The sequence below is a fragment of the Scardinius erythrophthalmus genome, assembly GCF_964197995.2.
Source record: "Scardinius erythrophthalmus genome assembly, chromosome: 11".
In the NCBI taxonomy this organism is placed as follows: Eukaryota; Metazoa; Chordata; class Actinopteri; order Cypriniformes; family Leuciscidae; genus Scardinius; species Scardinius erythrophthalmus.
Window position 1 is genome coordinate 29161452 of NC_138231.1, and position 23064 is coordinate 29184515.

The following is a 23064-nucleotide window of genomic DNA, read 5'->3' on the forward strand; positions in this document are numbered from 1 at the left end:
GTCAGGTGTTCATTTCTCTTTCTCGTGGGGAACTTCACACTATGCGTGAGTCAGTTAGACATGACTCCATTTCAGCAGACCCAAGGAATTTTATTCAAACTACAGTGACGCATCTAACGTGACTCATGTGTTCCAGAAAGGAAACAATAGCAGTTACAGTACAACATCGAGGGCTTTTTTTTTCTGAATTACCACTATGTGCTGGAATGTGATGTTCTTTCACAAGTTTCGCAACTCAAGAAAATTTCCAGGCCTTCTGGACATTCAATACAAAAAACACCCAAAGTCGGAATTAGTTTCTTTCCTTTTTAATGTAAAAAATATTTTCACAGTGTAATACATAGACTATAAACATTATTGACAAGTGTTTCATTTGACTTATTTACAAATATAAAAATATATCTCTCTATATATTCACAAAATATACATGTTTTCCCAACTCTTTGGCTTCAAAAACATTAGTAAATGTTGTGGTCCAGCTGTATCTGGGGTTCTTTCGACCACCGCAATCACGTCCCCAAGGGCAGGGGGAGCAGCTCTTTTCCACGTTGTGGAGTCCCACCAAAGGATTGGCGTCCTGGGATAGTGCACACCCCGACACAGACCTTGAGACAGCACCTACAGCATTAGCTGCTTTGCATTATGGGAAATGTTGTCCTGATAGCCAGACTATCTCCCGCAGAACTGGATGTCGTCATACATCTATAAAAAGATACATATATAAATATAAATACGAGTTTTTCAAATGACTTTCACGCAATATGCCACATGGATAACAACAATAAGATGGAATGCCGTTTTGGAAGAAAACTTACACAGTCATCATCAGACGAAAGCTCCTCTTCGCTCTCCTCCGACTCGCTCTCCGGCATCGGCCTGAGCTCTTGGGCCGTCCGGCTGTAAAGCTGCCTCTGGATCTCGCTGTTGTGTCGGCCGAAGGTCAGGTGGTACGGCGTGTATCCGCCATAGGTGAGACTGTTGACATCAGCTCCCAAAGCAATGAGCGTGTGCACCAGTTCCAGGTTCTGCATGTCCACGGCCAAATGAAGCGACGTCCGGCCACTGCACTGCTCCTGAACGTGAGAAAAACCACGGTCAGTTCTCTTTACAAGCATTCAAGCGAGTCATTTATGTAGCTGGAACGTATTATAAAAAGAAAAATTGGTGTAGAAATGGCAAGTAACGTACCTTAGCGTTTACATCCGCCCCAAGCTGGACCAGGCTTTCCACCATTGAGAGGTAATTGTGAACGGCTGCTATGTGGATACATGTATGTCCTGTGATAAAAAAAGGATGATACTTTAAAAACTGTACTTCAAAAAGTCACAAGCTCAAATGGTCAGGGGGGTCTTTGACTTACCGCTATAGTTTGGGAAGGTGAGAATGGAGCGCAGATGCTGAGTCTGAATCTGAGTGAGTACTGAGAAGCAAGTCAGCGACCCTCTTTTGCAGGCGATGTGGAGGGCCGTGTTTCCACTTTGATCGACCAGTCGTGGATCACAACCGGCCTTTAGCAGTCGGTCCACCATGTGTGGCTGTTCTGTGATGACGGCGAGATGCAGTGCAGTCTGCGGATGGTAATTGGAAGTTAATTAGTTTTTTTTTTTTTTTTTTTTTGGTGAATTGTTCAAGTGAGTCTTTCTTCAGGGAGGTTCAATTACCTGTCTTTGGTTGTTCTGTCTGTTCAGGAACGGGTCATTCTGACACTGTTTGATGATCTGGATGGCATAATCTTCCGCCTCATGAATGATGGCAAGGTGAAGATACCTGGAAAATAATGTGGGAGGGTTTTTTTTAGAAAATATTTTAAGAACACTCTGAGAGGATGTGGTTTAGAAAGACACACAGTAAAAGCAGGCGGCCGTTTCGCAATAATGGAGTTTTTAAGGTTATTTCCAACCAGTGTGGCTCCACACATCTGATGCATTCTATGCGCTTGGCCGCGCGCCAGGGACTTTCCTGCCTGCGCACTTTGTTTCTCAAGCTCCGCCCACTTTGGGCGCTGCTCCAAAAAGCGATATTTGTTTACTTCCGCACTTTAGCGATATCTCGTGAGTTAAACTATTTGCATAACTTCTTTAAATACACTTAAAAAAAGTTACTTAGAATTTGTTGTCGCCTGCTTACAATTATATCTGCAGAATCAAAATTGCAGATTTTTTTTTTTTCATAAAGCAAAGAGAATTTAATAATAAATGCATTTTGTTTTTAATTGAACTTTGTTTTATTTAATGAAATACATTTTTGACCCTCCAAACTGAAGTAAATGTTGGTGAATTGTCGTTGCATAATGGGTTAATTCATGCACGTTCTTTTATCGCTAGAAAAGCTCGCACTGCATTATTAATATTTTAAGTTAAACTTACGTGTCTCCGTCCTCTGTGACTTCTTCTGTCCAAGGTTCACACATCCCCTTTGAATTTGCACTTGCGTTCGGCAAAGACAAATTCTCCATTTCCTCCACAATTTTCCTATACTCGTCATCCTTTAGCGAATCCACGCCGCTATCGACGCGATCCTCGCAGTGTTGCATTTTCCTGTTTTTCGTATCCATTTCGTTAAGATCACAATCCATATAGTTGATTCTGGCAGCTCTGTGTACATCCATTGCGACGCTCTCTCGCTCTCAGTCAGCAGTGAAGTGTGGTGAAAGGGCGGTGCGACTCGCATTTATAGCCGCGCCTCCGCTTCCATGCTCATCGGGGGATTTCCATCCGCAACTTATCTTTACTTTACTCTGAAAAGGGGAACTCGTGGCGGGCTTTTATTTAGAGAATTTCCCTCAAGATGACTCCGCGAAGTAAGAATGAAAATCTGTATTTTCCTATTACACATTCAAATGTACCTGGTTTGCAGTATAAGCCAAACGCACGGGTAAAATGAATGACAAGAGAACATGAATGAAAGGCATGTGGAAGGGGTCTATTAATAATGCAGGAAATATATATGCAGCTGGAAATAGCACTTGATATCTACAATATTTTTGTTTGTTTATTTTTTGTATAGGCTATACGAAGGCTATAGTGACCCCAAAAATGATTATGTAACAAATGATATGGTTTTATAATTTGTTACATAATTTAAATATATAACTTGTTAAGCAAAGCTTATATATATATATATATATATATATATATATATGAAGAGTTCAGATGCAAAAACCTCTAAGTGCCATCTGAAATTTTCTTCTAGAATGTTCATTTTTATCAAGCTCGTATATTTAAGTTCAGTAATTTCACTTAAATGGCAATTAATAGGTCATTTTCATTGCCATTTAAGTGAAATTACTGAACTTAAATATACAAGCTTGATAAAAATGAACATTCTAGAAGAGAATTTCAGATGGCACTTAGAGGCTTTTGCATCTGAACTCTTCATATATATATATATATATATATATATATATATATATATATGTGTGTGTGTGTGTGTGTGTGTGTGTGTGTGTGTGTGTACACACACACGCACACAAGTGGGAACTTACAAGGGGAACTGACTTTATTATATCCACTAAAAATCACCTCGACACAAATTCTTTATCTTAGAAACGTTGGAATTTTTTTCAGATGTAAGGTGTCTTCAGATCAAGGCAGGCTTGGTTCCTCAAATGTACTTGCAAAAATGTGTATTTAAATTCCGTGAAAATCTTTGACATCAGTTTTTTGCTTGCAGAATGTAAAGTTCTTAATAGTGCAACATGTTCCACTAAATGCTGAAACCTTTTCAGAATTAATAATGTGAAGAGGTTAAGAAGGGCTGAGTCAGTTTAAGGTAACTGAAGTGAAACATCCCACATGGAAGGCCCCTCAATGTTCCACATGATTCAGGTTTGGGGGGTCCACGATATTCCCCAGCACTTTTTTTTTCCGGGGCTCCCCCTTCAAATTTTCTAGAGGCAACCATCTTATTTCATGTCTTTTTAGTATTTTCCATGACAACATTAATGTAGTGTCCCTAAAAGAACACAAAAAAAAAGATCAATAAGTTATGATAACATGTGTTTTTCCATTGATTTAACTCATCAAAATGAGCTTTTATTATTTTTTTTATTATTTCAACTTTTATAAGATTCAACTCATTTTTTAAGTCTGTTTAATAGGCTTAATTTAAATTGAAATGACTCGAACATCCATGATTGTACTTAAAAATGAAGGCAGCAACTTTTTTTATGGTGAAATATAATGTAACTAATTTATCCTCAATTGCATGATTAAAAACAAGCATTTGTCTTCTGTATGAACTGTAGTATCTGTCTGGTTTCATATCCACCCCTTCAAACAGAGCAAGACAGGTGGACAGGCCCAAAAAAAAAAGGAAACTCCAGGTAAATAAAGCTTAGTGTGGTCCTGTCTACAGCACCTTTCTTCACCTGACGTTTGCACTGGAAACCACTGAAGCTCTGTTTGCATAAAGGAGGAGCCATAACAATAGCAACCGTTTCTACCAACAGCTCTTATGTCACCATGGCGATACCGTGACATGCGTCAAGATGGATGTCAGGATCACGCCTTGTCGTGTCTCGCCTGCTTTTTCACAAAGCAATTGAAATGCATCATTGAAATGATGCTTATGAAGTTCAGTTTGAGTTCAGGGAAAGGACATTCACAAAAAGTACTAGAACATTCCCTGAATTGTTGCGCATGCAGGTTTGAACTTGAATGCACATAATGTTCCAAGAGGAAAATTTGGCTACATTCCCTTTTATATCCGCCAGTAGCTTCTATACTAAATGTACGGTACTATGTAGAATTATTTACTGCTTCAACCTGGTTGTCTTTTCATGCTGCAGAGGATTAGTTCCGTTCTGAATGGAGGGAGTTTTGGGAGGTCCGGGTTTTAATTTGTAACCCTGTGTGGGACGACAGTTTGACCCACTATATTCTTACTCTGACAAGACTTTAAAGAGCAGAGCGTGGGCTGCATGTGTTAATCTGGGGTAGACCTGTTCTTAGCCTGAACAGTGAGTCATGATCCAGCTTCTGTTCACGGTGGTATTCGGGGTGTCTCCGAGACTCTCCAAATTACGCAAGGCCACGAATAAACAAAGAGCGAGACTCCTTCAAATGTTTAAGAATACGCATACCAGGAAAACCCTACACCACTTGTTCCAGAACCTGATTTGCAAGATCCTCCCACATTTCAAGTTTGCCTTATCCTAACAACCAACAATGTTGTGTTACTAATAGTAACTACGCATGTCACATTATTACTTTTTGAGGAATGTAGAATGTTGCTCTTTCACACTGTCAGCTGACTCCTTCCCCTGTTGCTTTTTTAGCATTTTTAGCAAGTTTTTGAAATATAAATTTCAGTGTGGGTTAAGAGGAAACCACCCATATTTCTTCCCACAAGGGGAAGGGAGACTTTATGTTTGTTGGTGAAAAAAGGATGGTAACATTTTAATTTTAGTGTCCTTGTTACATATCTTGCATGTACTTACTGTAGGATTAACAGTAAATTATGCATAATTACATGCAACTATTTTACAGTCCTGTTCCCCATGTACATACTATGTAGGCTACTTATTATAGTAATTGCAATAACTAGGTACTAACCCTGAACTTAACCCTAAACCTAACCTTTAAGGTAGGGTAGGTAATTTCCGGAGAGGCTAGCAATAGCAAGTTAGCTTTGAAAGCATAAGATCCCACCCTCCCTTCAGAGCGTCTTCAAAGCCATGCACCTTCAAAACACATAAACGCACACAGCAGGGGACCAAAGAAAAGTGTCACGAGAGACGCCGTTAAACTACCTCTTGTCTCAAAGCACATAAAATTACAATAACAATGAACATAACTTAAAGATCTCTAACATGTACCACCTGACTGCTGCAGTTTCATTTCGGCGTTGATAGTGTTGTCATTGAAACACATAAACTCGAGTCACGAACCGCTCCGAGTGTAACGTCACAGGTTTACATCTCTTAAATGACAGTAGATTGTGAACGCAGCTGGTTGTTTTGGTTCAGGAGGGACTGTAAAAGGCGGCTGCTGTTTTGTTTGCGGTGCTCAGCGACTGACGTCTGTCTAGTTCTGTACAGCATTAAACGCGCGGATGACATGTGAAGTCTGCGTGAGCAGGTGTGCGGGGGTTTGGACGTACATACGTTGACAGGCAGGTAGGACATTGTATCATTGCATTCGGACCTAATGCAATGACTGGACGAACATGTTTATGGTCCTTCGCCTTCCACAAATGATGTGTGTATATATACATATAAATACATTTAGACCACTTAAGTTAGTGATTGCTATCAGGATGTGAAGAGACTTTCAACCAGCATAACAAAAAATGTTTTTGGAACCGATCGCTTACCTTGCCTCTAACCCATGTAGTTACCTTATATATTACCCAATACTTTCTTAGGTAAGTACACATACTGTAAAATAAAGTGCAACCCCAAACCCTAATCCTAACCCTTGTACCTAGTACGAGTTGAGTACATAGTTAACTAATATTATTTATTATAAACATAAACAAATAAAATGTAACTATTAGGCTATTATTATTATACACTGGGTTAAAATTTGAATTTGAAAATGTAAATCAATTTAATTTATTTTTCATTCAACTTTTATGTTGACTTTGTTTAAAATGTTTAAAAATCCTAAAGCTTTCTGTTTATTTGTTCAATTTATATTTTTGGACACTGTGAATTCTTTTTCTATTCTATGCAGTTTACAGTTCAAGGCAATTCGTCATTCTTTCATAATGGACAGTAGTTTCCTGTAAATAGTCTGATGATGCAAAATTGACTAAACTGCCATTCATGACGTCACAAGTTCTGATCTACTCTCTGTTTTTTTTTTTTTTTGTATTCTCTGTACAGTGTTACATAACACAACAAAACCCAGTGGCCTTTTCCACACTTTACGCCTGCCATACGTCTACATTTGAGTCAGCAAGACCAGATCTTATGATTGACGTACCATACGATACAAAAGGCTTCACATGTCAACTGTTATTTTGATTATACAGTAAATGATGTATTGTGGAAAGATCATGAAGATGGTTTCCATTCACAGGGTCTCACTGCACCCTTCAGAATTTCTGAGAATTTCTCTAGAAGTCCCTTTGACATTTGTTGAGTTGGAACACATAAAAAATGGATGTATAGGCCTACTATAGTAATTCTACAATTTACATAAAACCATATAGAGTACAAATACAATAAAAATAAATTTGTGTTATAGCCTGTTTGGGTAATGAAATTGGTTTTAGTGTGTAATAAAATAAGTAAACTGTAATATATATATGAATTATAGTATATTACAAATGCTCTAATTTTTGCAAGGTTATACTTACAATGTCATAATATACATGAAGTCCCCCTTAGTCAATGATTTCATCCCTTAAAACTCATCTTTGATTACAGAAATTACATATTTAAATGTTTTGAATTTATCATGCATTAAAATAGCTTGAATGTAACTCTACACCCTTGCCTCATTTAATATACGCGGTACTATGAATATGCGAATTAGCCCCCGCCTCCACTCACTCACTCCAGCTCAGAGATCCACTCGTTGACGAGCACAAGTTGTCTTGGTTGGTTACAAGGTAGTTTGTGACGTAGGAAACTCCAGCGATTTCAAATTGAAAATCGAATTCAAATTGTTTTTGAGACTGTCTTTGGTTCACTGCAGTTTTAAAGAGAAAATACTCAGCAATGGTGTTGACTTTTGAATTTGCACATGACTTGTCTTAAAGCATATTAAAAACACCACATAGACATATAAACAACATTAAAAGCTTGATTTTCAACACAGGGAGGCTTTAAATATTTTTTTTTTAAATATGTCTATATAACTTTTATTCATTTTTGTTTCAGTTTTTGTTTGTTATTTCAAGTTCATCAAGTTAAAGTAAGTCAAGTTCACTTTTGTTGCCTTCACTGTAAACCCTAACGCTCAAAACACTTAATTAGTTTGAGTAGGACTAACTTAAATTAAACTAATTAGTTCAGTCAAATTAACTTTTATGAGTACTTAGCACTTAAGTTAACTGATAGCACTTAGCACTTAAGTTCACAGAACTGATATATTTTAAGTAAACTGAACTGTTTCATTGTTTTAAGTTTTATGAAATAATTCATTTTAATTTAAACAAACTTAAGTTTAACTGAAACGGCTGGGATGTCTATTTCCCAGTATGCTTTGCCAATGGCACTTGAATGGGAGAGTAAATGCTAAAATTAAGCGTAATATAATGTGTTTTTTTGTGCAAGATTAATGTTTAGTGGGAGATTGAGTATTGATTAATGTTTTGTTATGCTAATTTAGAAGAATTTCTGTTAATGTTGGTTTAAGGATAGTTTCCATCATGGTGACAAGTGGTGCATGCGGCTTGATTTGAGAGCAAATATAATCTTTATATTGTTGCACTCATGCAGCAAGTGCTGTATAACATACTTTTGCTAGCATGATAACATAATAGTATGTTAGCAAACTAGCTTGTTAAAACTGTAAGTTAATACTAATGAAAGTGTTCACATTGAGATTACATGAAGTTTTTAAGTTAAATAAATGAAATAGTGTACTCTGATTTTAATTCTTGTTAACTAAAACAAGAATTAAACATGTTTAAAACATGTTCTTAACTTGCAATTAAAATGAATATTTATTAACACGTTTCGGTTACACGACCTTCATCAGTTCCTTATCTGCTGAAACGACCTACCTAATTGGTCTTGTTATCCTACGCACCTATCACCTGCAGGTGTGCGATGGAGTTTGTTCCCTAATTGTTCTTAACTTGAAATGTTTAATTGTTCTTAACTTGAAATGTTTAAGCACAAACTTAAAATCTGCCAGTTCTGCTTACTTAATCTTTGAATTTCAAAACTTAAAAAATTGAGGCAATCGATTGCCTTAAATTTTTTGAGTTCTGCTAACTTATTTGGGTTTACAGTGTTGCAAATTATATTTTATTTGATTTCAGTTAACATTTATTTTTTTAAATATTATTTTAGATATATTTTAACTATATTTTATATTTCCCTCCATGACACCTATGCAGGTGCCTAACATAAATATTATTTAATCTGCGTTATCACTCAGTTGCTGCAAAAACATCTGCAATCGGCAAGGTAAAATGTGTTCAGCTTCGACTTTTAATATCATGTACAGATAAGCCAAGTTCATAAGCCAAGTTCAACACACAAAATGACATTATACACATTATAGGATGCTTGATGCATTTGTAATCACATCGACTCGCTCTCACTCTCTAATGAGAAAACCAGTTCGGGCACAGGTTGATCCTTAGGCTGAAGAGAGCAGCATCTGCCTGAGGAAAACAACAATATATAAACAATCATGCATATAGCATGATGTAATAAAGGGACTGAAGGACAGTAACTGAATGATGCACAGTTCTTAGGTCTTACCTGAGATGACATACACATAAAAGCTTGAGTTATTCATCATAAACATGACAGGTGAGCATGAAGCCCTCGAATCAGTCTGATGGCTGAACAGGTGATATTTGAGTTTACTGCAGTTTGAAGCGGGACGCCAGTGACAACTACTGGGAACAACCAGAATTGCCAATAAATCTTTAACATTAGATCAATGCTTCTCAACCATGTGTATATATATATATACAGTACCAGTCAAAAGTTTGGAAACATTACTATTTTTAATGTTTTTAAAAGAAGTCTCTTATGCTCATCAAGCCTGCAGTTTAAAAAAAAACAGTAATATTATTAAATATTATTACAATTTAAAATAATGGTTCTCTTTTTTAATATATTTTAAAATGTAATTTATTTTTGTGACGCAAAGCTGAATTTTCATCAGCAAGTACTCTAGTCTTTGGTGTCTTATGATCCTTCAGAAATCATTCTAATATGATGATTTGATACTCCGTTATTATCAATGATGGAAACAGTTGTGCTGTTTAATATATTTTTTTGGAATACTTTTTTCAGGATTCATTGATGAGTAAAACGTTAACAGCATTTATTCATAAAAACAGCATTTATTCAAAATAAAAACATTTCTAACAATATAAATCGTTACCATCACCTTTTATCAATTTAACGCATCCTTGTTGAATTAAAGTACTAATTTCTTTAAAAAAAAATAGTTATTGTTCCCAAACTTTTGAACGGTAGTGTATATTGTTACAAAAGATTTCTATTCTAAATAAATACAGTTCTTTTTAACTTTTTATTCATCAAATAATCCTGAAAAAAGTATCTCAGGTTATAAAAAAAATATTAAGCAGCACAACTGTTTCCAACATTGATCATAAATCATCATATTAGAATGATTTCTGAAGGATCATACGACACCAAAGACTGGAGTACTTGCTGATGAAAATTCAGCTTTGCATCACAAAAATAAATTACATTTTAAAGTATTTTAAAAAAGAGAACCATTATTTTAAATTGTAATAATATTTCATCATATTACTGTTTTTCTTTCTTTTTTTTTTTTTACTGCAGGCTTGATGAGCATAAGAGACTTCTTTCAAAAACATTAAAAATAGTAACGTTTAAGAATATATATATACATATTAAACATCCAGTGTTTTCAGCAAATGACAGCAGAAATAGAAGAAATTTCATAGCCGACTGCCTCTGAATAATTGTGTTGGATACTGGTAGGCCTTGGAGTCAAAATGTCTCTTTACATGTATTCAAATCAAGTAGGCTATTATAAAATTAAACATATATTTATAATACATTTGTGTGTTATCAACTTCAGGCTTCTATCTTTAATTGATTTTTTCTTACCTGAAGATGAAGCACTTTGGGAAGACATGTTTTCCCAAAAAGCATAGTTGGATGGATGTTGAAGTCTTCAAACTAACAGTCTTTTTAATGATGCAAAAATGCATCTGATAGCTTTTAAAAGATGCACTTTCAGGATTCATTTCATCAGTTGTAAAATATAGGCTACTGATCTAACAAATAAAACTTGATTGCTCAACATGTTTCAGGGATTGTGGAGGCCAAATAATTGTAGAATCTTCTTGAACTTTTAGATTCAAAATGAATATTTAATGATGTTGGGCTTCTCTGAGACAAAAAAAAACAAAACAAAAAAACCCCTCATATTTAAGCTATAATGAAAACAAGTAATAGAAAAGAAAGAGGGGTCCATATGCTATATTCTGAATGAGTGAGTGATTTTGGATTTCGTTGAATCTTTAAAATGGCCGTTTATGTCTACTCTGCAGTGCACGATTAATGGTGACTGATAGGCCTATATCCTCAGACCACCGATCTATATAATGACATTATACAGATCAGTGCCTCAGGATCATTTGTTTCAATGTAAGGAATGTCAATGAAGAAACGTGAATTTAATATGTTTGCAGACAGTGCCCTCTGCTGGTTGAGAGTCAAGTTTCTTCCAAACAAACGTTTCTTCCTCCAGGGTGCGCTGAAAACCACCATGAAATTAAAATTGAGACTAGGCTACATCTTCTTTTTTCGAATTTTGCACTAGTAGGCTATAAATAATTTATTCGTGCACATCATTATTATTATTGTTTTTTATTCATGTGCCCTCATAATCCTAAATCAACTTCCCCTTCCGCTTGCAACGACATCTCTTCTCTGATGATGTGTTGACTGGCGTGAGGGCGGGACAACCTGTCACTCATGTGAGATCAACCAATGGCGTATGTTTAACAGCCGCTGCTTTCTCAGATCGGCTTGGGTTGGATTAAAACTTTATGTTCCGATGAATTTTGTAAAATTATGTACACAATCAGAATATCCCTTCTCCTGTCTATGATAATGTCCACATTTTTTAATCTTCTTGTGGACACTCATTTTAGGCTACTTAACCGGAAATAATGAAGCTCAGATCAAGTAGGCTATAGCAAACCACAATCATCTAATCAATTCCCTGAACAAATCAAGATAACTTGCCCTACATTTTTTCTTTTTCGAGAAGCCGCTTCACTTGACGTCGCTAAGGGGGTGAAAGTTAGAACGATTCTAAGAGCCCATGCACTTTTAAAGCCCCCAGAGATCAATTTTATTAATGGAATGGGTGCGGTAGGGAGCACAACCTCGTATTCTTTCATAGGGCCCAAAATGGCTGGCGGCGCCATACACACATGGGTCCCAATAGTTAAGAAAACATTATTGCAACTTCATTTCATGCCGACTTTAAGCCACATTCACATCAGTATGCTTGCTGTGTTATTGTTTGAAACATGTTTAAATCATTGTCACCTGACGGAAAATGGAAATCTGGCTGCCACACATATCTCTATTAAATTATATATGTGTGTATGTGATTACTGGTGGTGGCAATTTGGTATGCAAAACAATCATTCCAATAAAGTACATAAAATGAAAATAGAATGGAGTACTACAGATCCCACCATCCACCGGGTCATGCGTAAACAAAATCTGTCCAATGAATTCGCAGCTTCTGTGAGATCACGTGTCTAGCAGCTTGCTGATTGGTCGTCCACGAATCCATGTTTGAAACGTGGATTTTCTTCGCTGGCCGGTGTTGTTGTCTTCATCTTAGTAGGTTGTTTACTTACTGTATTAAATATTTAATTTAGGATGCCAGTGCATCCGCGTGATAGAAAAGAGAATAACCACGAAGAAATGGACGTGGACTATCCAGAACAAGAGGCCAGCACCTCCGACGAAGAGGAGTCCGTGAGCTCGTCCGTCTCTGAGGATGGAGACACTTCAGGTAACGTTATAGACAGAGGCTTATGAGAAACACCAGAGTCATTTCGTGCGACGATAAAGAGAATGGTCAATTTCTTGCAGACATGGATGATGAAGACTGTGAAAGAAGGCGAATGGAGTGTTTAGATGAGATGACAACTCTCGAGAAGCAGTTCACAGACCTGAAGGATCAGTAAGTGATGAGCAGCACATCATTTAAGCCTAAAAATATGTCCAGGTGAAGACTCCAGTCGGTGTGTTCTGAACTCTATGTAGGTTGTATAAGGAGAGGCTCGGTCAGATGGATCTTAAATTGCAAGAAGTGATGGCTGGCAGTGCTGCAGAATACCTCGAACCCCTGGCCACCCTGCAGGAGAACATGCAGATCCGAACCAAAGTCGCTGGTCAGTTAATGCTAGGATTATATTTACACACATGATACAGCTGATGTAGTTTAAAGGGGTTACAGTCATCACGCCAGTGTTTGATAAATTATACTGTAAAGCAAAGGTCTAACCTATTTCAGGCCAGGAGTAGCCTACTGCATTTAAAGCCTGGCCTATTATTACCATTTTAATTTTAAAATCATTTAAAAATAAAGTATTACGCATTTTCCATCTACATTTTCCATCTGCTTCTTCATCATTCAAAACAAAAGTCTGGGGTTGATAGGATTTAAAAAATAATAGTAATAATTAAGAAGTCTCTTATGCTCACCAAGCATTTATTTGATTGTAAAAACGGTAATATTGTGAAACATTATTACAATTTAAAATAACAGTTTTCTATTTGAATATATTGTAAAATGTAATTTTGTCCTGATGCCAAAGCTGAATTTTCAGCATCATTACTCCAGTCTTCATTGTCACATGATCCTTTAGAAATTAATCTAATATGATGATTTGATGCTCAAGAAACATTTCAGATCATTATCAATGTTGAAAACAGTTGGGTATCATAAGAAATTTTTGTGGAAACGGTGATAACTTTTTTTCTGGATTCTCTGATGAACAGAATGTAAAAAGAACAGCATTGCTACATTATAAATATCTTTATAAATGTATTTTACTCTCATTTTTGATCCACTTAATGCGTCCTTGCTGAATAAAAGTATCTTAATTATTTTTTTAAAGTCTTCCTGTTCCTAAACCTTTGAACCTACTGTATATTTATTTATTTTTTGACAAATTCAAAAATAAAATATAGCTGCAAGCAGCGATGATGGGCCCAAGCCGTGGCGCAGCCGCCACCCTGGTGGCTTTAGCCATATCCATGAGATCATTTAAATTTAGATGAATATAATGTCAGGATGTTATAGGTCACTTTTTAAATGAGTGAGAAGTTATCATTTGCATCTCAAAATTCCCAAAAGTCCAGAAGTATTTAGCCTAAGTTTTTTTATATTTATACATATATTTGTATATATTGTTGTCAGTGCACTACAAATAAACTAGTTCTTGCCTTTATTTTGTCATTCAAACTTAGAAAAAGACAAGGCCTCGCAAATTGGCTAAAAATAAGATGGTAATTTCAAAGCATTTTGAAAGCGACACACTTACGGTTGCCAGTTGGTGGCACCATAACTTTGACTCACAATAGTCACATCCATGTGATCGGCCTCTTACAACGAACATACAGCTGATAAATTTGTTGCGTCACCATGGACAAACCATTCAATATATGAAAAATCCTTTGGGGCTTGGGCCCTAATAAATAAATGTCTACAAATTAGATATTATAATAAAATTTATAGAAGACCTCTGCTATAAAGGAAAACCCTGATGTTAATAGCCTACAATACAGAGCTTTGTTTCAGGTTCAAAACACAGTAGTGCAAATGCTTAAAAAAGCAAGTATATATTATGAATTTGATTACTTTCTCTTCCTACAATTGTCAGTTTGTGGTCTGATTTACTGATGCTTATGTTATAATGGCCTTAGTCACCTTTTGCTCTTATATATTTTTGCAGGTATCTATCGTGAGCTCTGCTTGGAATCTGTCAGAAACAAATATGACTGTGAGATGCAAGCAGCCAGCCAGCACTGGGAGGTAACATGCAGGCATGGGAATGGGCTTAAATTCACAAAGAGTAGGCTACACCACTACAACATCCCCAGTTATTTTCCCTTTGAAGACAGCCCTGCTACTAATATACTCACAGCCTAAAGGCCCCCATATCCTTCAAGGCAAAAATTAAGTTCGTTTTCTGTTCGTTTCGGGAGTTCTGGAAAGATTCGCTCCTGCTAGTAAACTCCTTCGAACTACCATTGGTCTGTGGCGATGATGGTACGTAGGTGTGGCTCTGAGGCTCCGCCTTTCTTTGACATGGAAATCATCTCCAGTTTATTTCTTCTGTTGAGTCTGTCGAGGTCGGACGTCCACGAGTAAAAACATGAACACCCTGGAGAGCTTTTTTAAAGTAGAAAGTGAAGTTAGAATTCTAATTAGAGACACTAACACTGTTTTTCATGTTTAATAATGTAAAGCTGCTTGATTTAAAAAAATCTATAGTATAAAGTGGTATCAAACAAAGCCCGTGTGTCCAACAAAGCGTTTTTAGCCAGCTGAAAATGCTAGGCGCTCTGCCGAAAACACCTAGCTATGGGCGCTTGAGAGCGTTTTGGCAGCGCAGCATTTTTTTCGGTTGAGACACTTTGCTTGTTATGATATGGAATATCCGTGAAAGTGTTACTAGTATCTCATTTCACACATATTTTGTTTCTGTGTTGATTCTATAAATGTTGATACAATGTAACATATTTTCTCTGGCTCTTGTTCTGTTATTATGCTTGTTGCTGTCATCTGTTGACATTGTACAAGCAGAATGTGGCGGTTGGTCAGTGTGGTATTAGTCCCGCCCCTCCTCCACTGTGATTGGATGGTTGGGTAAAAAGTGACAGTGATGAGCGCTGCGTTTTACCCAAAGTTGAACATTCTTCAACTCTCGGCAACCTGTAAAAAAACCGCTCAGTGCCTCGTTACGCTCATGGCGTTTTAAAAACGCAGCGCTCCCATTAAAAACAATTGAAAAAACACACCAGCTTCTCACTGCTGTCATTTTTTTTATTAATGAAAGGAAAGCAAGCACACATATTTACATATTCATCTAAACTTCGCTCTCAGCAGCGTGGAAGGCATTGGGATGTTCGCTAACAGTAAATCGCTGCTCATGAATTTTGAAATTCTTTTTACCTCAAAAGAATTTAAAAGAACTTCGCCATGAGTATATTGGGGCCTTTATGTTCAATTTGTTACTTAGATAATTTACCACGTTCATGATGCTTTTCCTCAGAGTGAGAAGCTCCTGCTTTTTGACACGGTTCAGAGCGAACTGGAAGAGAAGATCAGACGATTGGAGGAGGACAGACACAGTATAGATATAACTTCAGGTAAAGTACAGATTGCAACTCGTACTGTGTAATCTGTGAATTTAAATGTGACGTTTTACCTTTTCACTGCATTGATGTGTTCTTGCTCCAGAACTGTGGAATGATGGTCTGCAGTCTAAGAAGAATAAAAAGAAGGATCCCCTCAGTCCTGGAAAGAAGAAAAAACCAGTCGCTGTGTCAGATATCCTTTGTAAAGTAGTCGTTTGTGCGTCTTTTTATAGTATATGTTTATGGCAGCAGCCTTATTCTGTAATGCAAAAGAAGACATTAGTTTCCTGATCCGTCCCACGACCATACATTGTTTACATGTTGCAAGACCTGGATATACTTGAAGACTGGACTGCAATAAGAAAGGTTTTATTTTTCACCTTAATCAGTTTTATTTTTTGCAAGTGAGCTATTGGAAGATCTCTAGCATTGATCAACTACATTGTTTTCTGTAGGCTATGGCTTCAATGGGTCCTCATAGGGTAAAAGTAGATGGTAAGAAGGATTTTGGGCATGTTTTTGCATGTAGCATCGCACCGAAAGTTCACTCTCTCTATGTCGGCGTGTATCAACTGTAAAGACTCCTTAAGTGATTTGTGGAAAAGCATTTCAGGTCTGAGGTGAATTAACGGTATGTGTTTATCAGTCCCTCTGAAGCCAGAAAGACACCATCATGTTGCCCGATCAGAAGATGGACGTCTGTTCTATGACAACAAATGGTACAGCCGGGGTCAGGCCATATGCATCAACAGGAAGGACGAATATCCTATCAGGTGTGTGTGTGTGTGTGTTTGTGTGTTTACTCATATGAGTGATTTCATAAACATTTCTGTCCCTGAGGGTGATTTATCTTTAAAATTGCTTTTTTTTTTTAAAGAAAGAAATTCGATTTTTTTTTTTTTTTTCAAGGACACCTTAAAATGTATCACAAAGTGACAGTAAAGACTTTTAAAATGTTACAAATTCCATTAAAAATAAATAAATAACTGTCCATTCATCAAAGAAAAGGGGGGAAATGTATTATGGTTTCTACAAAAGTTTTAAGCAGCACAAATCATCACATTAGAATGATTTCTGAAGGATCATGTGACACTGAAGACTGGAGTAATGATGAGTTTTTTACATCAAATATTCTTTGTGATCTTATATCATTTCAAAAATCTTATATATAATATTATTATATTAATTATATACTATAATTAATTCTATTTTATACTATTATTATATTAGTTGCTCGATTATATTTTATATTACTTAATACTTTTCATTGCATCTTTAATTACATGTTACTAAATTTAAGATTGTTAAATTTGTTAAAATTCTAAATTAGCAAGAATGTGTCTTTTTAGGATTTTCCACTATGCACATTTAAAAAAAAAATATATATATATATATATATATATATATATATGAGTGCTGTCAAAGTTAGCGCGTTAATGACGCGTTAACGCAAAATCATATAAACTGCACTAATTTTTTTAACGAGCGATTAACGCAGCGCGTATTTTCTGTTTGACCCGTGGCCCAACCCCTAGTTGGAGAAATGGAGATACACAGTGTTGCCAACTTAGCGACATTGCAGACCCCTTTAGCGATTTTTTTCCCTTCAAAAAAGCGCCCAAACCTTATTTAGTTTCTGAGATTCTACCGGTACCGCTCTCTCCCAGCACGCGCGCGCACCTCTGTCTCTCTCTCGCGTCTCGCGCTGCTTAATTCATTTAAACACAGATATTATGTTGCTTCTCTGATTTTACATGCAAGTATAGCCGAAATCACAGCACATATTGTCTTTATCTTATGTGTATTTGATTCCATCAGACGACGGCTCGATTATCACGATTTTTGTGCAGATTAACATCTTGGAAGGGAGAGCTGGTTATGTCTTAATGGGTCGCGTTTCAGTCACCATTTCATATTCATTCCGTTGTTTGACAACAGAAACAGTAAAATATACCAATGAAAACAGTTTTATTGAGAATTTAGCTTCATCAAAATGGGCACAGAGAGAGACAAACTAATGTAATAATAAATAATAAATGTACATTTAGCATTTTCAGAAGAGCTGCCCTGTCATGCAAAAATCTAAACATGTTTGTGTTAATAAATTGCTCAGTGCAAAGAAAGAGAAGTAATGGGAACCTGGTATTTCTTTGTTCTTTCTACATGTGTCTAATAGACATGAACAAGTTCTTTGAAAAACCTTTGAAAATGAAATTGACCTTTGAAACATGTCTTGTCTTCATGCTCTATGTTGACTATGGTTTCAATAATAAACATCCATTTGCATAAAGCATCCATATTTATCCATGCCCATGTTGAGTAGAGTATTACAAACTTGATAAGTATTAATTTAAGGTACATTTAAAACAAATAAAAAATGTGCGATTAATCGCGAGTTAACTCATGACGATTAATCGCGATTAAATTTTTTAATCGATTGACAGCCCTAATATATATATATATATATTTTTTTTTTTTTTTTTCATTTATCATTTGGTCACACTTTACAGTGGTATGTTGGCAAGTAATTACATGAATAATTATAGAGTAATTCTAATTAATTACATGGGTTAGGATTTACTATTACTATAGGGTTAAGATTAGATTTGGTTTAGAGTTAGTTAGTTGCATGTAATTATGCATAATTTATAGTAATTACTATAGAAGGACACTAATAAACTGTTGCCTTTTTTCAAGCTACTTGTAATTACACAGTTCTTGATATAATTCATATTGTAATGTGTAATATGTGTAACAAAAACAAGTGTTAGAAAATGAACACATTAATCAAGTTAATCAGAAGAAGTGAATATTTGGTCACAGGGAAGCACAATGACAGCTTGAAGATCAAATAGGTCAATCATTTTAAGATCTGCACCATTACACTAACTTACTTTACTTAAAGGTGGTATCAGTGATTTCAGGCCCAAAAATATTTTTATCACATTCATCTAATCTTTCCTAACGATCCGCTAGCTGCCCGCCCCATAAGCATGCCATAAGCATTCAACCAATCACCGACAGGGGGAGGGTGTTGTGAGGTTTTGTGCTCGTGCACGGCTGCACACGAAGTCAGAGCTGAAGAAAAAGCTGGCTCAAAACCTCACAACACCCTCCCCCTGTCTGTGATTGGTTGGAACACTATTTGTTTTGGGTTTGAGTGTTTGGCTAAACCATTTGTTTTTGTGTGCAGATCTCAGAGCCTAGGCTGCCTACAGAGACGCGTTTTTTTGACGGCATGCTTATGGGGCGGGCAGCTAGCGGATCGTTAGGAAAGATTAGATGAATGTGATAAAATATTTTTGGGCCTGAAATCACTGATACCACCTTTAAGTCTTTCTTGTCTTTTTGACACGACTTTAATGCTTGACTTTTTTCCCCCTCCAGTGCCACAATAATCAATGTTAACCAAGATGAGGTTTGGTACAAACGTCTGGATGGCAGCAAATCAAAGCTTTACATCTCTCAGCTCCAGAAAGGCAAATACACCATGAAACACTCATAAGTAGTGTTCTTATCTTCCACCTGCTCCCCGTTTACCGTGTGGAAACCAAACCTTCGCTGGTTCAACTCTGTTCTCCGTTTGTCACCATGACTGCTCGTTCATGCTGGAGGGACTCGGGTCTTACATGCATGTACCACATGTTTGCACTTCCTAAGTTAGAGCTGCTAAACAAACACCTGGTTGCCAAGGAAACTGTGTGTGTGTGTGTGTGTGTGTGTGCGTGTGTGCGTGTGTGCGTGTGTGTGCGTGCGTGCGTGTGTGTGTGTGTGTGTGTGTGTGTGCGTGTGTGTGTGTGTGTGCGTGCGTGTGTGCGTGCCTTGATGACAAGGATAAACCAGTTAAGCCTTGTTCAAAGCAGAAGAGCAATGAAGCTCAACTTATTGGTATTGCTGATACTGAACACATGACAGTTTCCATGCTTTTTATTAAATACAGAGTCAGTATTTTTATTTGTAGATTTATGGAGCATGTCTTTGTTCTGAAACAAGTTAGTGCCATGTATCCTGTTCTGTGCCTGTGAGATGCATAATGTTTTAGACAACAGAACGGTTCACTAAGCTCCGCCGGGCTAGTGTTATTTTTGTACGTGTTCAAAGCATAATACACAATAACTTGTCACTCGTAAAGGTTATAAAAGGTGTATTAATGTTACAGGCCTTGTGCGAGTCATATTCTTGTTTTGTAACCATTAGTATTTTCAATGAAGCCAACTGAATGTAGCATATTCTGAGCTTTTGATCAAATTTGTGATTCGTGTCTGGCTATATAAAAAACTATTTCTGTTACATATTGGATTTTTAGAACCCAATCATCAGCTAGAGACTATGAAATTATTACAGTTCATACAGTTGTACTGAATGCTGCTTGTTGTGTATTTATCACATGTTCACATCCATTTTATGATGTTTCATTAGCAAAGTTTGGGAAGAGCTCAATTAATAGGATAAGAGGTATATATACAGCAGAGTACCTCTGTTGGGGGGTTACATGTACTTTCACACTTACATATAATTAGCATATTGGCATAATCTTTATCTGATTATATGTTAATGTGAACTTGTGAAACAGTGTTTTAGCTCTTGAGTGGTTTGTAATTGTGTACCGAGTTACATGATTTGAAATTGTCTGAGTGCTTTTATTAATTTTATTAACAACTGATATAAAATGCTTTAATTGACGCAGTACCAAACACTACACCGATCTTGCCAAAATAACCATGTCTTCCTGAAGTCACAGAGGTCCAACACATCCTTAATGAAATTTACAGCTTTAAAATAAATCTCCTCATATTAGTCAAATCTGAGTGTTATGTGACCCATAAAAACATCATTTCTGTAGCAGATAAAGATCTTCCTGCGATGTTCAGAAGCAGCTCTGACAGACTGAGTGAATGAACAAGAAATATACTGCTGTAGGCTACTCTACACTGAGTTTTTGTTCAGAAGTTTACAGTGGAAATGTAATGTTCTCATATAAAGCTGCTTTTGCATGGTATTGTGTTGTTTTTGTATTTATCCTGTGCTGTTTTAGAACGTAAAAAGTCGTAATGTTTCCCAAATGCCAACCTTTCTTAGTTATTTTTGTAGCTAGCCTACTACTCCCATAAAAACGGCTGACTATTTGTAGACACCAAATCACAGTCGGGTTCCTTTTAAAGCGATAGTTCACCCAAAAATTAAAATTGTGTTTACTCATCCTTGTTCCAAACCTATGAGTTTCTTTCTAATCAAAAAGTTGACGGTAGCCATTGACTTATAGGAAAAAAAATGTAGGCCTCAATGGTCAATGGATATGGCTACCATCAACTGTCTGTTACCAACATTATTTAAAATATCTTCTTTTGTGTTCACTTTGGGACATTTATGCACACATAGATTTATGAATGAAATCTACAAACTTATTCGATCCTGCAGCTCAAGTTTCATGAATTAAGTCCATTGTTTCCCTAAAAAAGCAACTGAACGAGATTAATCATGATTAGTCATTTTTAACAGCCCTAATATTTTAAGACATGATTGCCTATTTACCAGTTTTAAATGCAGTGTCTCTCTATGACCATACAGAGGCAGTACAGACTTACAGTTGTTTATTCTCTCTCTGTCTCTGCATGTGGAGCATCTACTGTATTGCTGCAACACAGATGCTGTCTCTCTTCAAAAATCTCATTCGCTCATCTGTGAAAACATGTTTTTTTTTTTTTTTTTTTTTTTTTTTTTTTTACTGTGGCTGGTGAAATGTCTTTGTAATATTTCTCGACTGATGTTTAATAGTTTTTAAAGCCAGAAAATTCTCTTCAGTCAGCAGGTGACTAATGGTAGTACTCATAATGAATTGTTTATAAGTTAAAAGAACATGACACTCCTTCAAGAGAGCCAGATGACTAATGAGCTCGAGCAAAAGACAAAGAACACTTATGAAACGGTAGCTTAAAAAAAAATCTGCCTGAACTGATGCAACAACCTACTGATGTGGTCAAAAAAACAAAAAAAAACCACTACAGCAGCAAAGTGTCCATAGCCAAGAGCAGAACCGACTTCCTGCAAACGCAACAAAAAACATTAAAGCTGAAGTGTTGGCTTTCTGCTCCACTAGCATAACCAAATAGAACTGTTAATGTAACGCACAGGTTTCTCAGAACACTCCCCCCGTATTTTATTGGTAGGAAAAACAGGTAGCCACGCCCCCAAACGAACAGCATTGGTTGAGTAGGCTAAATGTTGCCTTACTGAGCTGAAGTAAGTTCTGAAAGCGACGTGAAGCCCAAGAGTCGCACAAACCTGTGGTTTCAGTCTCTGTACATTAAGTTAGAAGGCAAATAATTTAACATTCGAAAAAACTACACACTTTTCAAATAATAATTATAATGTAACTGAAATATCAACTCACTCAACTCAAGTTTTGAGGGTTCTTAAAAATGAACAGCACTTGGAAGAAATGTAGGCTATTAGTATCACTGAACATTGCCTAATATAATATCATTAGGTTACAATATAATCATATTAGGCAGTGTTCCTAACCAATATGACTCAAATTGTGGCAGACACTTGAGGTTTGTTGTCAAGTTTCCCCACACAAATGAGGCAGGCGTTTTCTCAGCGAGTTGACTGAGGTATGTAAAGCGACACCTGTCCTCGTACCTGATATCCATCAGACTCAAAGCAGGCCAGGGACGTGGAGGTGTCGCTGCTGTTATGCCGTTTAGAGAAATTGATATGGAAATGATATTGAAATCATCAACGGCCAACCTTTTGTAGAGCTCCTCAAAAGTATAGACTGCACTTTGGTTTTATCAGGAACGTGTCTTCAAGAGAAAATGATGTCACATTACCAACATTCCAATCACTTGTTCAGATGCTCCAGGAAAAGATTAATTTTTCAGACTTCTGTCTTGTTCACTCCACACTGTAAAAAAAAAAAAAAAAAAAGTTGCTGTCCTTAAAAAGGACTTAAAAAGTCCTTCATTTTTTTTAAGTACAATCAACTTGAATGTTTAAGTCATTTCAACATTAAGTAACATTAGACTGACTTT

General features: G+C 36.5%; 2 protein-coding genes across 2 annotated transcripts; one reads left to right on the forward strand and one right to left on the reverse strand.

Annotated features, from left to right (window-relative positions):
- Positions 1-287: 287 nt before the first annotated feature.
- On the reverse strand, positions 288-2739 carry nfkbiaa (nuclear factor of kappa light polypeptide gene enhancer in B-cells inhibitor, alpha a). The gene is made up of 6 exons (XM_081378323.1): positions 2367-2739; positions 1662-1767; positions 1361-1568; positions 1189-1277; positions 816-1073; positions 288-702 (listed from the first exon to the last, which is right to left on the reverse strand). The coding sequence occupies exons 1-6, from the start codon at positions 2606-2608 to the stop codon at positions 670-672; spliced, it is 936 nt and encodes a 311-aa protein (XP_081234449.1). The 5' UTR covers positions 2609-2739; the 3' UTR covers positions 288-669.
- Positions 2740-12367: 9628 nt separating this feature from the next.
- Positions 12368-21028, forward strand: brms1lb (BRMS1 like transcriptional repressor b). The gene is made up of 10 exons (XM_081378522.1): positions 12368-12674; positions 12755-12845; positions 12929-13056; positions 14623-14702; positions 15946-16042; positions 16134-16223; positions 16332-16396; positions 16486-16525; positions 16677-16803; positions 19418-21028. Exons 1-10 carry the CDS (start codon positions 12539-12541, stop codon positions 19533-19535), a joined length of 972 nt encoding a protein of 323 aa, XP_081234648.1. The 5' UTR covers positions 12368-12538; the 3' UTR covers positions 19536-21028.
- The last annotated feature ends 2036 nt before the right edge of the window (positions 21029-23064 follow it).

Excerpts from the sequence above, each read along its gene's own strand:
- nfkbiaa (XM_081378323.1), bottom strand. The coding sequence starts at position 2,608 with ATGGATGTACACAGAGCTGCCAGAATCAACTATATGGATTGTGATCTT. Across the intron at positions 1,569-1,661 it reads GACAGAACAACCAAAGACAG|ACTGCACTGCATCTCGCCGT; the intron begins GTAATTGAACCT and ends TACCATCCGCAG. Across the intron at positions 1,278-1,360 it reads CACCTTCCCAAACTATAGCG|GACATACATGTATCCACATA; the intron begins GTAAGTCAAAGA and ends TTTTTATCACAG.
- brms1lb (XM_081378522.1), top strand. The coding sequence starts at position 12,539 with ATGCCAGTGCATCCGCGTGATAGAAAAGAGAATAACCACGAAGAAATG. Across the intron at positions 12,846-12,928 it reads TTCACAGACCTGAAGGATCA|GTTGTATAAGGAGAGGCTCG; the intron begins GTAAGTGATGAG and ends AACTCTATGTAG. Across the intron at positions 16,043-16,133 it reads CAGTATAGATATAACTTCAG|AACTGTGGAATGATGGTCTG; the intron begins GTAAAGTACAGA and ends TTCTTGCTCCAG.